At 43.4% G+C, this 15,763-nt stretch overlaps 1 protein-coding gene across 1 annotated transcript in view; it reads right to left on the reverse strand.

Annotated features, from left to right (window-relative positions):
* Window positions 1-15,427, reverse strand: part of LOC143769571 (killer cell lectin-like receptor subfamily B member 1) — a 50,157-nt gene extending 34,730 nt beyond the window's left edge. The window contains exons 1-3 of the mRNA XM_077258252.1: window positions 14,788-15,427; window positions 13,533-13,610; window positions 1,757-1,834 (exon numbers count right to left, since the gene is read on the reverse strand). Coding sequence (XP_077114367.1) covers window positions 1,757-1,834; window positions 13,533-13,610; window positions 14,788-14,866 — 235 coding nt within the window. The 5' untranslated portion in view covers window positions 14,867-15,427. The remainder of the gene's footprint in view (window positions 1-1,756; window positions 1,835-13,532; window positions 13,611-14,787) is intronic.
* Window positions 15,428-15,763: the final 336 nt, after the last annotated feature.

Here is a 15,763-nt window from a genome sequence, read left to right on the forward strand (position 1 = left end):
TATTTGTGTGTATGTATGGTATATGTATGTACGGTATGTGTATACTATATGTGTATATAACTGTATGTGTGTATGCATGTAAGGTATATGTCTGTGTATGTATGTACGGTATGTGTATCTGTGTGTATGTACTGTGTATGTATGTACAGTATATGCCGGAACAAAAATCATTGTTCTCATCAGCACATCGCCCAGTTAAAACTGCAGATATGCTGCTAAGATGATACTGTATGGGGACAGATTGATTTACTAGTGATCATTCTGTCCCCATCATTGTTCCTCAGCCAGTGTAAAGAGGCCGGAAACAAGTGGCAAATGACTTCAATATTGTTGATCACGCTCGTTTAGTGGTCTGAAATCAGCGCATGTAGCTACAACCAAAATGTTTCTGTTTGTTGGTGCAATTTGTTAGCATTTGGGGCCCCATTTTAAACTTTTGCCTAGGGCCCCACTTTGCCTAAAACCGGCCCTGAGTAGGATGTTTACACTGTGCATTCCCCCACATATAGTATAATGTCTACACAGTACATCGCCCCACACAGTATGACGGCCACACAGTACATTCCTCACACACAGTATAATGTTCCCACAGTACATTCCAACACACACAGAATAATAACCGCATAGTATATTCACCCCACACATAGTATGATGTCCTTACAGTACATTCCCCCACACTCAGTATCAGGTGTTCACAATTAGTGATGAGCTAATATACTCGTTGCTCAGGTTTTCCCGAGCATACTTGGGTGGTCTCCGGGAATTTGTGACTGATCGGAGATTTAGTTTTTGTTGACGCAGCTGAATGATTTACAGCTGCTAGCCAGCCTGAGTACATGTGGGGGTTGCCTGGTTGCTAGGGAATCCCCACATGTAATCAAGCTGTCTAGTAGCTGCAAATCATTCAGCTGTCGCGATGAAAACTAAATCTCCGAGCAGTCACAAATACTCGGAGACCACCTGAGCGTGCTCGGGAAAATCCGAGCAACGAGTATATTCGCTCATCACTATTCACAATACATTCCTTCACACCCAGTATTCGGGCCACTTTTGTGGATATCATAATGATGCTCACCCACTTGTATGTCCTGCTCCTCTGTTACTGAGGGGTCTGCCGCCAGTGACATGATCTGTAAATGCCACGTGACTTAGAGGTCCTTCAAGCTCTACCTACATGGAATAGAGGAGCAAGGATCTGATCGCTTCCTGCTCCATCATTATATTCAACTTTATCTTAGCCCTGAGGACACAGATAAATATGAAGTTGGGAGACACCCTGGACCTTCCGCAACAGCAGGACAGCTCCCTAAATCTGAAACTGATCCGCTGGATCTGGGGACAGCACCCTAAATCTGAAACTGATCCGCTGGATCTGGAATGGCTAGGGGTGTTCCGATGGATTCTAATTTTGGAAGAAGAAATCAATTTTTCCTAATTCTTTAAATATTACATCCCTAATGTTCCAGTGGTTTCATCAATAGTACAGATATCTAGTGTTTAATGCCTGGTCCTAAAATCTCACAAGTATTTACATCTTTTCAAATCCTACGCATCTGTAAAGTGTTAAGTCTAAAACAAGTTAGTCAGACATACAGTACATTTCCAACCAGAAATCAACAGAGGATAGAGAAGATGGAACTTATTTGGTGAAAAAATATTTTTGTTCTCTAAAGGATCATTTACTTAAAGTAATGCCTGAGACCATCCGTCTATAGATGATGCCCCTCCAGAATGAATACTGCGTAGATGACCTCACCTGGTACTGGGTCCTCAGCTGGTAAATGATTCTGGGATACAGCTGTCCTTATATCAGCATAAACAACACCGGGGACATCTGTGTAAAGATAATGGTCCATGGTTATCAGAACATTACCATATGCAAATTTGAGGTGCTGTAGGGAATAATCTGAGTGTTCTATACTGGATTTATTCCCAGCTGTAAAAATGATCCTTCATTTACCATCATTGGAGTGTCAGCTGAGTTTCACCCGAGTTTCATCAGTTTTTCTCAGATGTGGAGAAAATAAGTTTTTCTATCTTCTCATATCCAGCAATCCGTGAAAAACGAACAGCACTAAGATGGTAATTTTTTCACAGACCCACAAACTTGCATTACCGATTTTGATCCCAAAACTGCTATATTGGATAGCAGCTGTGTGTGGTTTTTTTCATGTGTGTCTTTTCATGTTTTTTCATGTGGATTTCGTGTCCTATTGCCAGTTAGGCTTTTTAGAATATTTTTTCAATAAAGTTTTTTAACATTTTTTGATTAATCACACCTTGATCTGATACTAATTTGATTGGTGGTCATTGCTTTTTCTGAGATCTATCAAACTATGGCATGGCTGGTTTTCTGACTAGAGGAATTAACACTGATAATTGGGTTGCAGAAACTAAAGAGGTTTTTTGAGACAGAAACTTCATACAACCCAAATATACACCGACGTACAATAATGCCTTTAAAGAACTGACCAAGGTATATAAAAATGAAATCTGTAGTTGGTGGGAGGTACAAAACCTAGAAAGTTATATTAAAGCAAATATTGTCCCTCGTCATCTGAAAATTAATTTGCAACCTGGCTTCCGGTATAAGAGCTCCACTTTAAATGAACAGTGGGAAAAGGAAGCAACTTTGAGCTCACTAAGATTTATGAACCTTCTCTTAGAGGAGGAGAAAAAAACTCTAGTGTCCTTGAATGAGCAACTCAAGGAACAAATTGAAATGACAAAGAAATTGTCTGCAAAGACAGATTTCTCATCAAAGGAAAGGTATTACAAAACTCAATAGAGCGTTATCAGTTCCATATTAAGGAACGTAAGCACAGCAGCTTTGTGAGAGATCTGCAAGAGTTAAAAGAGAACAAGGCATATCGCCTCTCCACCACTAGACAGTTTCCAGGAAATAAGGAAACATATATCATCAACAGATATTGATTTATCTGACACTGATACGATACGATACACTTTATTGATCCCAGGGGAAATTACGGATTACATGTACTAAGACCACTAGGGGGAAACAAAGAGGACAAGGCAACCAGAGGGGACATTCAAACGATAGATTGGGAAACAATCGTTTTTTAGATTATTTTCGAAGGAACAGACCAGGCTCTAACAACAGTTAACTATACCATGCGCCCCCCAAGTGATTAACATTTCCTCTAGAGTCCTAAATGCATCTGAGGTGCAGGTCCTGAATAAAGGCCTTAATTTTGTGCCAGCCTCAGAGTTTCAACTCTTTGATAGTATTAAGGACCTCCACCTCTTTGTGCGGAAATTGAGGTGGAGGAAATACTTTATTAAAGAGGATAAACGGATTTGTCAAGATACGGACATTCCAGATTCCCTTCTGGCAGATGTCAGATTCCTTTATGGCTTGTCGGACTCCACTCCAGAATCTATGGGCTTGGGACCATTTACAGAATTAAAACTGAAAAAGTAAAAAAATGCCCCTAATACAAGGGGATCAATCAACAATTGATGTGTTTGTGGAATTAGTAACTAAGGACCTTGAAAAACTTGAGAATAAAACTGGGAGTAGGAAATTCAATCTCTCTAGATCTGAAATGGAGACACTGAAGATGTTGGAAAAGGATTCTAATATTATAATTAAGCCCTCCGATAAAGGAGGAAACATTGTTATAATGGATCCTAAGAATTACGTAAACATGTGTGAGGCTATATTGAATGATCAAAAATCCTATAAAAAATTGTCTTCCAACCCAACACCTATTTTTTTTAAACAACTTAAGAAAATTTTAGATGAGGGCTCTGAAGAGTCCTTGATTGACAAAAATGAATATGATTTTCTCTTGCCGCAACACCCAGATACAGCGACCTTCTATTGTCTTCCCAAAGTACATAAGGGCTTAACACCCCTAAAGGGAAGACCAATAGTCTCAGGGATCAACAGTATTTGCCATCATTTGGGGATTTATCTGGATGAGGTATTGAAGTCTCATGTGATATCTTTAAACTCATACACCCGAGACTCAACAGACCTCTTGAGAAAACTTGATGACCTGGTTGTGGAACCAAATTCTTTGTTGTGTAGTATTGACGTTGAGGCTCTCAATTCCTCTATTTGTCATCAAGACTGTCTAGGAGCAGTTGATTACTTTACTAGGAGTAGAGGTCAACAATTCACTAAATATAACAAATTTATATTGGATTTGTTGGACTTTTGTTTGACAAAAAAATGACTTTCTTTTCAATGGCTCGACCTACCACCAACTCAGGGGCACAGCAATGGGCAATTCTTGTGTGCCAACTTATGCTAATTTGCTCCTGGGCTGGTGGGAGGAGACCATTATCTTCAGAAACTTATACTTGGATGAACAATCTAAGATAATACTAAGGTCTCAATATATTGAGGACGTGCTGCTGATATGGAATGGGAATGCTGCGGAATTAACAAATCTTGTGTCACAATTAAATGACAATGATTTGGGACTCTCATTTACATTTGAGTTCCACGAGCGAGAATTGGACCTTCTCATTCACAAAATGCCTGATGGCCATTTAAGTACAAAAACATATAGGAAGCCGACTTCTAATCCACTTCTTCGATGGAATAGCCACCATCCAATCCCTTTAAAGAAGGGCATTCCTAAAGGACAATATTTAAGGTTACGCCGTAACTGCTCCTCTGAGAGCGACTATCAGATTCAAGCAGCTGATTTGCGTACACGCTTTACAGACACAGGTTATTCAGATGGCATTTTAAGAAAAGCCTATAAGGAGGTTGAAAAAACCAGTAGAAATAAACTACTAATACCAACTCCCAAAAAAGAGGAGAATTCCACATGTTCCTTCATTACTACATATAATAATGGCGCACAACAAATTCGAAAAATATTGGAGAAACATTGGTCCATCTTACACATGGATGAGGACATTGGAGAACTGGTGGGCCCCTACCCAAGAATCACGTTTCAAAAGGGGAAATCAATAGGAGACAGACTTGTGCAGAGTCACTACACCCCACAGAAAAAAGACACGTGGTTGCTAATCACCTTAAGGGGTGTTACAAGTGAAGTGGCTGTGTAGCGTGCCCTGTTATACAAACAGGAACAAGTTTTGAGAGCAACACTACTGGAAAGAAATATCAACTACACCACTTCATTAATTGTAGAACAAGAGGTGTGATATATAGGGTGGTGTGTCCATGTGGCCTAGAATATATAGGCAAGACAATACGGGACTTTAGTGTCACGGGGAGACTAGGTGGGTAAGAGCTAATAACCCGGGCCCCTGCAATTTCCCTCAGACTAGGGAAATGCTGACTGACCCTCTACCTGAAGTTTACACTGATGGTGTGCATGTCCAGGCCTCGAACCTCACCCTGCCTCCTGTTACAACCCTAAGCTGAAAACCTCAGCCCTCCACCCAGTGAATGTAATACACCAATACCCACAGTTAGCACAGACAAGGATAAAGGAAAATATACACCCCGCCGCAGTCACTCAGGAATACACTATAAATGTGCAGGGCAAAATAAACACAAATATAGGAAGGAGTAAATAAGACAAAGGAAAATACACCACCAGCAACGATTCTCCAACAACCAGCTCTCCACTCCAGACCGAGATAACAACGCAAGACAGAAGCTATAATCGGCGACGCCCAATGATCCGGAGAACTATTTAAAGGCCATGGGCATGGCCCAGATTCCAATCCGAGGATCAGGTAAATTAACCCTGGAACAGCTGGACAAAACCTAGCCGACGCCAATGAGCAAATAGTGGTCAAAAGCGGAATTATGGCTGTCTGTCGAATGACCTGGTCTGAACAGCATCCGACATGACAGTACTCCGCCTTCTACAAGGGACCCCAGGGCCCTCACGGCTTATAGGACACGGCTTGTCTGGATGGCGATGATGAAAAAACCTGACCAGCCGATCCGCATGAATATCCGAGGCTGGTACCCAGGACCTCTCCTCAGGCCCATAACCACGCCAGTGTACCAAGTACTGTAAAGTACGACACACTACACGAGAGTCAACCACCTTGGAGACTTCAAACTCCAAATTACCATCCACCAAGACTGGAGGTGGCATAGACGCCGCGTCCACAGAACCCACCACCTTCTTTAGAGACCTGTGGAACACGTTGTGTATCTTATACACTGTAGGGAGCTCCAATCAGTACGCTACTGGGTTAATGACGGCGGTTACCCTAAATGGACCAATAAACCGTGGACCCAATTTAAGGGATGGTATTTTGAGTCTTATGTTTTTTGTGGATAACCACACCCAGTCATCCACACTCAGGTCCGGACCTGGCACACGCCTACTGTCAGTCACACGTATGTACCTAGCACCCACACTCAACAGGCGCTGTTTAACTCTCCTCCAGACTGATGATAATTGTGCTCCTAACTGATCCTCCTCCGGAACGCCGGAAGAGCCCCTCTGACTCAAGGTACAAAATTGAGGATGTAGCCCATAAACACAAAAAAACGGAGACTCCCCAGACGACTCCTGGCGGTGATTATTGATGGCAAACTCAGCCAAAGTAAGAAAGGTAGACCACTCCTCCTGGTTATCAGAGACAAAAGCAGCGTAAGTACTGTTCCAAATTTTGGTTCATACGCTCAGTCTGACCATTTGACTGAGGATGGAATGCCGAAGAATGAGACAACTTGATCCCCAGCCGTGAGCAAAATGCTCTCCAAAATTTGGCCACAAACTGAGACCCCCTATCAGACACGATGTCAGACGGAACCCCATGAAGTCTGACCACCTCCTGCACAAATACCTGAGCCAGAGTCTTAGCGTTAGGCAACGAAGGCAAAGGCACAAAGTGTGACATTTTTGAAAACCGATCAACAACCACCAAGATGACCGTGTTCCCAGCTGATGAGGGCAAATCAGTGATGAAATCCATGGAGATTTCCTTCCATGGCTTACCAGGTACTTCAAGAGGAAGTAGTGTGCCAACAGGACGGGAGCGGGGCGTCTTAGTCCTAGCGCACGTGGTACAAGCTGACACGTATGAGGCCACGTCCTGTCGGATCTTGGGCCACCAAAACCGACGTGACACCAACTCCAAGGTACCTCTAACCCCTGGGTGGCCAGCCAGGACAGCATCATGATGCTCCGCCAAAACCTTTAGGCGGAGATGAAGAGGTACAAAAGATTTGTTGATGGGAAGCTCAGATGGTACCTCCTCCTGAGCCTCGGCAATCTCAGCCTCAACCTCGGTAGTGAGAGCCGAAACCACAACACCCTATTGGAGGATGGGTACTGGATCCTCCCGAGGTTCACACCCCGGAAAACACCTGGACAGAGCATCCGCCTTAGTGTTTTTAGACCCCGGTCAGTAAGTAACAACAAAATTGAACCGCGTGAAAAACAATGCCCAGCGAGCCTGCCTGGGGGACAGATGCTTGGCTGACTCCAAATACAGCAGATTCTTATGATCGGTAATAACAGTAACCTGATGTACCAACCCCTCCAAGAAGTGTCGCCATTCCTCAAAGGCCAACTTGATTGCCAACAACTCCCTGTTGCCGATATCGTAGTTACGTTCGGCGGACGACAGTTTCTTGGAGAAATAGGCGCACGGACGCAAACCACTCAAAGATGAGCCTTGAGACAGTACTGCCCCCACACCTACCTCAGACGCATCGACTTCCACAACAAAGGGTTTTGATACATCTGGCTGCACAAGAATGGGGGCTGAAACAAAACCGTTCTTAAGAAATTCAAATGCGCGCACAGCAGCCTCAGGCCAAACGGAGAAGTTGGTACCCTTTTTAGTCATGTCAGTTAGCGGTTTAGCAATGATGGAAAAATCCTTGATAAATTTCCTATAGTAGTTAGAAAACCCAAGGAACCGCTGAAGTGCTTTCAGGTTATCAGGACGTTCCCAATGCAGCACCGCTTGCACCTTAGCGGCGTCCATTTTAAAACCAGAAGCAGACACAATATAACCCAAGAAAGGCAACTCTTGAACAGAAAATACACATTTCTCAAGTTTAGCATACAGCTTATTCTCTCTGAGAAGCTGTAACACCTGCCTGATATGATCTAAATGAGTATCACGGTCGCAAGAATATATGAGGATGTCATCTAAGTACACGATAACGAATTTCCCCAAAACATGCGAGAACACATTATTGATGAAATGTTGGAACACTGCAGGTGCGTTAGTCAACCCAAAAGGCATCACCAAATTTTCAAAATGACCCTCAGGGGTATTAAAAGCCGTCTTCCACTCATCACCTTGACGGATTCTTATGAGGTGGTACGCCCCCCTGAGGTCAAACTTGGTAAACCACTTAGCACCCGCCACCTGGTTGAACAAATCTAGTATCAGTGGCATCGGGTATGGATCACGAACCGTAATCTGGTTCAACTCGCTGAAATCCAAACACGGGCGTAATCCGCCATCTTTCTTCTTCATGAAGAAGAACCCTGCTGCCACCGGCGAGGATGACGGCCTGATGTGCCCTTTGCTCAAGCTTTCAGCAATATAATCTTTTAACGCTTGTCTCTCCGGACCGGAGATGTTAAACATCCTTGCTTTAGGCAACTTGGCCCCTGGTTTAAACCTGATAGAACAGTCATAAGGACGATGTGGCGGCAACTCTGAGCAACCCTTTTCAGAGAACACATCCACAAAATCCAGAAGTGACTCCGGAACGCTTGAAGTCACCGCAGCCACACATGTAGCCAGGCAATTCTCCTGGCAGAACTCGCTCCACTGAATTATGTCCTGAGTTTTCCAGTCAATTACCGGATTGTGCATGGACAACCAAGGAAAACCCAAAACCACCTGAGCAGGAAGATTCCTGAGCACCTTACATGTAACCCGCTCGGAATGTAGAACCCCAATGTGGAGTTTCACCTCAGCCACAAATTCAGTAATCTCCCCCTGAGAGAGAGGAGCAGCATTGATGGTGACCACACGGATAGAATGAGACAGTTTTTCAATCCTAAAACCTGCTGTGTGCGCAAACTCCTCATCAATGAGATTTGTGGCTGAACCACTATCCACAAAAACAGTAATTGGCAGCTCACTGCCAGCGATAAAAACCTTAGCAGGGAGCATGCATTGAGAAACCACCATGGAGGATATACATAAGCTCAGATTGGTCTCCTCCACACCATCTGAGCTTAGAAGTTTTCCGCCGTTTTTCTTAGACAGCAGAGGACAGATGTTAATAAAATGACCAATTTTACCACAGTAAAAACAGGCTCCCTGCTTCCTGATCTCTGGGGCTCGACGCTTTACATGTGACACCCCTGCGATTTGCATAGGCTCCGTGGGCTCACCTGCAGCAACCTCACGTGAACCTAAACCTTCACCCACAGGCGGTGTCTCATACTCCCCCTGACGCAGACGGCGAGCAGTGCGGACAACCAGACTCATAGCGGAATCTAGAGAAGCTGGAGTCTCGTACATCAGAAGGGCTTTTTTAACCCTTCCAGAAACCCCATGAATAAACTGACTCCGCAATGCTGGATCATTCCATTGGGTATTGATCGCCCAGCGGCGGAATTCAGAACAGTAATCCTCTGCTACTTGCTCCCACTGGGGAATGGAGCATATCTTAGATTCTGCCAGAGCCATTCTGTCAGGTTCATCATAGATTTTCCCAAGAGAAGAAAAAAAACTCTCCACAGAGTCAAATGCAGCAGAATCAGATGGCAAAGAAAATGCCCATGCTTGGGGATTCCCGCTTAGCAATGACAACACCAGGCCCACACGCTGAGCCTCATTACCCGAGGAGATCGGGCGCATAAGGAAATATAGTTTGCAAGCTTCACAAAAAGAAACAAATTTACTGCGTTCCCCAGCAAATTTTTCAGGCAAAGGAAATTTAGGCTCACCAACTCTTTGTCGCTCTAGCTTGCACATTAGATACTGCTAGTCCCTGCTGCTGTACTGCCCCCCTCAACTCCGTGACCTGTAGGGACAGCGCCTCCAACTGGCGGGTTATGGAAGTCATGGGATCCATGACAAAACACACAAAAAAAAAAGAAACCCCTCTTTTTTTTTTTTTCGTTGGGCCGATTATAATGCCACGGGGAGACTAGGTGGGTGAGAGCTAATAACCCGGGCCCCTGCAATTTCCCTCAGACTAGGGAAATGCTGACTGACCCTCTACCTGAAGTTTACACTGATGGTGTGCATGTCCAGGCCTCGAACCTCACCCTGCCTCCTGTTACAACCCTAAGCCGAAAACCTCCGCCCTCCATCCAGTGAATGTAATACACCAATACCCACAGTTAGCACAGACAAGGATAAAGGAAAATATACACCACGCCGCAGTCACACAGGAATACACTATAAATGTGCAGGGCAAAATAAACACAAATATAGGAAGGAGTAAATAAGACAAAGGAAAATACACCACCAGCAACGATTCTCCAACAACCAGCTCTCCACTCCAGACCGAGATAATAACGCAAGACAGAAGCTATAATCAGCGACGCCCAATGATCCGGAGAACTATTTAAAGGCCATGGGCATGGCCCAGCTTCCAATCCGAGGATCAGGTAAATTAACCCTGGAACAGCTGGACAAAACCTAGCCGAAGCCAATGAGCAAATAGTGGTCAAAAGCGGAATTACCGCTGTCTGTCAAACGACCTGGTCTGAACAGCGTCCGACATGACATTTAGAAGACGAGTAGGAGAACATCTGAGAGACATTGCCCTAAAAAGAGACACCCCCCTAGCCAGACATGTAAACATGAGACATGATGGGAAAAGCTGCGATTTGAAGTTTATGGGAATTGACAGGATTGATGAACCCAAAAGGGGGGTAATTGGGATCAGGCCCTTTTGCAATATGAGACAAGATGGATGCACCGCCTTAAAACACAGGCACCAACAGGTCTAAATGAGTTGCTTACCTATAGCTGCTTTTTATAGCATAACGAAGATGAACATCACCTCATAAGTGGGTGATAACTTTACTATTTTTCTAACTTTTTCACATTTAGGGCCAACCAGGGATGAAATAGGGCGAGCCGCCGAGGAGTGGGGGCGCCATCTCTCGTTAATCTATCCTTAGGGTGCCAACCTCTACTGGTAGGTAGGTGACAGAATAGAAGAATAGTGTAGGGAATTACTCAGGGGATCTGACACATTCCTTTTTCCGACTTTTTCTTTTTTCATTATTGAGAGTTATAATACCAAGAATTACCCCTCCTCCCACCAGTTCTCCAATCACCTTAATTGTCCATCCTTTGGGGTATGAAATATCAAGAATTCTCCCTTTCCCACCTTTTTTAATGGTTCATTTCTTGGAGTGGGTTCTGACAAGCCGGTTTGGAGCCAACCCTCTAGATCGTGTTTTATCTTTTTTCATAAGCTAGCATTTGTCCTGACCTTTTTTGGATCCTCCCTCCCATTTGGAGGTAGGTTAGGATCATTTCCATTAAACTATCCCCCCTCCGTCAATTAAATAAATATTTCCCTTACAGCTTTGGACAGAACTGAAAAGGGTTAAAGAAGGGCCACCCTGACATAACAATAGACGTGATGTGTGTGGTCTGGTCGTGCGTTCCAAAAACATGGAGGCTGCATGAGGGATCTTTAGGGTACCGTTACACTAAAAGACTTACCAACGATCATGACCAGCGATACGACCTGGCCGTGATCGTTGGTAAGTCGTTGTGTGGTCGCTGGGGAGCTGTCACACAGACAGCTCTCTCCAGCGACCAACGATCAGGGGAACGACTTCGGCATCGTTGAAACTGTCATCAACGATGCCGAAGTCCCCCTGCAGCACCCGGGTAACCAGGGTAAACATCGGGTTACTAAGCGCAGGGCCGTGCTTAGTAACCCGATATTTACCCTGGTTACCATTGTAAAAGTAAAAAAAAAACCACTACATACTCACCTTCTGATGTCTGTCACGTCCCCCGGCATCCACAGGGTTACGCACTGCTGCCGAGAGCTTCCTGCACTGAATGTATCGGCGCCGGCAATAAAGCAGAGCACAGCGGTGACGTCACCGCTGTGCTCTGCTTTATGGCCGGCGCTGACACAGTCAGTGCAAGAAGTTCTCGGCAGCAGCGCGTAACCCTGTGGACGCCGGGGGACGTGACAGACAGAAGGTGAGTATGTAGTGTTTTTTTTTAACTTTTACAATGGTAACCAGGGTAAATATCGGGTTACTAAGTGCGGCCCTGTGCTTAGTAACCCGATATTTACCCTGGTTACAAGTGAACACATCGCTGGATCGGCGTCACACACGATGATCCAGCGATGACAGCGGGTGATCTGACGACGAAAGAAAGTGTCAAACGATCTGCTACGACGTACGATTCTCAGCGGGGTCCCTGATCGCAGTAGCGTGTCAGACACAGCGAGATCGTAAGTATATCGCTGGAACGTCACGGATCGTGCCGTCATAGCGACCAAAGTGCCACTGTGAGACGGTACCCTTAGAAACCTTTTATTTCATACCTGAGACGCAGCGCGGTAATGGATGAAAGTCACATGACTAACCACACCGGAAGTGACGCTTGCGGTTCAGTCGTGCGTTCCACGCTGGAACACAGCGGAAATGACATAGGTACACGCACCACATGAGGATTAATCGGCGGTCTATTTAATCTGAATATCCTCAGGAGCACGATAAGCCAGTCCTTCCCCATATACATGATGGATCTTAAATATGAACAGATCTAGCTTATTATTTTCCTATCCCCTGATGAGTATAAGAGACAAAACGCGTCGGAAAGAATTTTTATTGGGGTCACGGTAATGAGGGTCCTCTTTGGAGCATTAACCTGGGGCACTGTATGGATGCAAAATAATCGCCACCCCTGTCTTCATGGTTCCCTAGAGTTTGGTCAAGGAAAGCGAGGTGAGGTCTTTCCTACTTATATGTACCTGACATTAGGTTAATAGAGAAGAAAAGGCGGGAGTTTATTTGGATTTAATTTCACCTTTAATTTTACGTTTTGAATCCTTCTCTTGACACCAACACCACTGTGATACGCTACTTAACTGATAACCATTGTGGATATTGCTGCTATGGCCTCTTTTTGAGCCCAAAAACTGCTATATTGGATAGCAGCTGTGTGTGTTTTTTCATGTGGATTTCGTGTCCTATTGCCACTTAGGCTTTTTAGAATATTTTTGCAATGAAGTTTTATAAAAAAAATTTGATTAATCACAGCTTGCTTTTGATCTTTTGATGCTAATTTGATTGGTGGTCATTGCTTTTTCTAATTTTGGAAGAAGAAATCAATTTTTCCTAATTCTTTAAATATTACATCCCTAATGTTCCAGTGGTTTCATCAATAGTACAGATATCTAGTGTTTAATGCCTGGTCCTAAAATCTCACAAGTATTTACATCTTTACAAAATCCTACGCAGCTGCAAAGTGTTAAGTCTAAAACAAGTTAGTCAGATATACAGTACATTTAGAGAAGATGGAACCTATGTAGTGAAAAAATAATTTTTGTTCTCTCAAGGATCATTTACCGTACTTAAAGTAATGCCTGAGACCATCCGTCTATGGATGGTGCCCCACCAGAATGAATACTGCGTAGATGACCTCACCTGGTACTGGGTCCTCAGCTGGTAAATGACTCTGGGATGCAGCTGTCCTTATATCAGCATAAACAACACCGGGGACATCTGTGTAAAGATAATGGTTCATCGTTATCAGAACATTACCATATGCAAATTTGAGGTGCTGTAGGGAAAAACCTGAATGTTCTATACTGGATTTATTCCATACTGTAAAAATTATCCTTCATTTACCATCATTGGAGTGTCAGCTGAGTTTCACCCGAGTTTCATCAGTTTTTCTCAGATGTGGAATAAAAGAAGTTTTTCTATCTTCTCATATCCAGCAGTCCGTGAAAAACGAACAGCACTAAGATGGCAATTTTTTCATACACCCATAGACTTGCATTACCGATTTTGATCCAAAACACGTGTCAATATTGGACAAGTGTCTGTGACTTGAAATCAGACTTGTGATCAACCCATAGACTATACAAGGTATGAGTTTTATCCGTGGAAAACATGATAGAACTTGTACGCAAAAAAGGATGTCTGAATGAGCCCTAATACTGAACCATGTTAACATGCAATAGAATTTTTTTTTATGCATTTGCAATGGCAAAATCATGGCATAACACATCGTGATATAACCATGAGATGTGTGAAATAATGAAAATCATAATGTGACATTAAAAATCTATAACTAACTGTTTATTATAGTGTAACACTCACAGGGGTCCAGGAAACAGAGAGGAGGAGCAATTTGTCAGAGTTCTTGCACTGGAGGTTAGTGACCACCAGGAGTGTTCTCTGTTGCAGATATAGCAAAGCTCGAAATGCTGATTTGTGTATGACCCGGGCCATATCACTGATTGGCAGCCTTGTGTGTGTATGACCGGGCCCACATCACTGATTGGTAGCCTTCTGTGTACACTGTACATTGACAGAAAGCAGCAAAACAGTGATAAGGGCAGGGTTAAACAGAGGAGAAGGACAAGAAGGCACAAGACGTGCAGTGATAATCTCCTGCTGATAAAACACTGATTGTATTGACCTGCTACAACATAGCCTAGTAAGTAACACATCACTGGAATCAGGCTCTCTTCCCCTACATCATGCTTCTCTCGGATTGCATAACAGAAACCTGCTAACAGATTCCATTAAACTTATAGAACTTATACTTGATTAGTTAAGGAAAATAAATTGCCCGTGAATGGGAAAGCTGAATTCAGGGATCCTGCCTAATGACACTCCTCGTCTTTGACACTTCCTATGTCACCTGTCACTATATATTTCCACATCTTACCTTTCTCAGCAGAACATGTCTTGGGTGGATGTCCGTGACCTTTCTTGAGGTTTAGTTTGGAATAGGTAACCTGCTCCATATTTTTCCCGAGTGTTAGTATGCACTTTATAGATGGGCAGTAAGTGACAGTATGGTTTCTAAAAAAAAGATTTTGTTCATTAACGAATTGATACAAGCAAGCTAGACATATCAAAGGACTGATAAACTTGTTTATTCTGATATTATCTTCTGATGGACGTCTATGCTGCTTTGAAATATACTCCAGTATGTGCCATCATTTGTAACTGTTTTCCAGATTTCCACTCACTTAAAGAGAATGGAAATTTTCGTTGCATATTTTTATAAGCTGAAATACTTTAGGACATGAGCAGCATTTCAATATCAATGCATTTTCCACTTTTCCTACACAAATAATCATCATAATTAAACCCTGCATACAGTATACTGTAGATCACATATTGGGAGACAGTATATAGCGCAGGTTCCGGAGCTCATCCATACACTGCAGATGTTGGCTCTGTTATACAACCAATACATACAGTCTGAGTACTGCGGCTAATGGACTTAGTATAGGCAGCCTACTGTATGCACCTATGTCTGCTATTTGTGCTTTCTGACCCACAGACAAGGAATTTTGAAAAATCATTAGTTTGACAGCACAATGTAGTACAAACGTGTTGTAGTATATCACTAAAAATGATTTAAAAATATGTTAAAGCAAAATTTTAAAAAAGCGGAAAAAATACAAAGTAGTGTAAATTACCCCTATATTTAATATAGAATGCAAGCCTCCGAAGGAAGCAAATACTGCGAAACATGCGTCGGGGCCACGGACTCAGCGGGCACCATATCGACATGGGTAAGCACTGTATGTAGCACTTTCACAAGCACTCTGCACTTTACCGTAGCATTAACAATTTTTTTTTGTTAAATTGAGATTTTGTCTCTAACTGGGAAACGTTACGGTTGAGACTCA

Source organism: Ranitomeya variabilis, chromosome 4 (genome assembly GCF_051348905.1).
Source record: "Ranitomeya variabilis isolate aRanVar5 chromosome 4, aRanVar5.hap1, whole genome shotgun sequence".
Lineage (NCBI taxonomy): Eukaryota > Metazoa > Chordata > Amphibia > Anura > Dendrobatidae > Ranitomeya > Ranitomeya variabilis.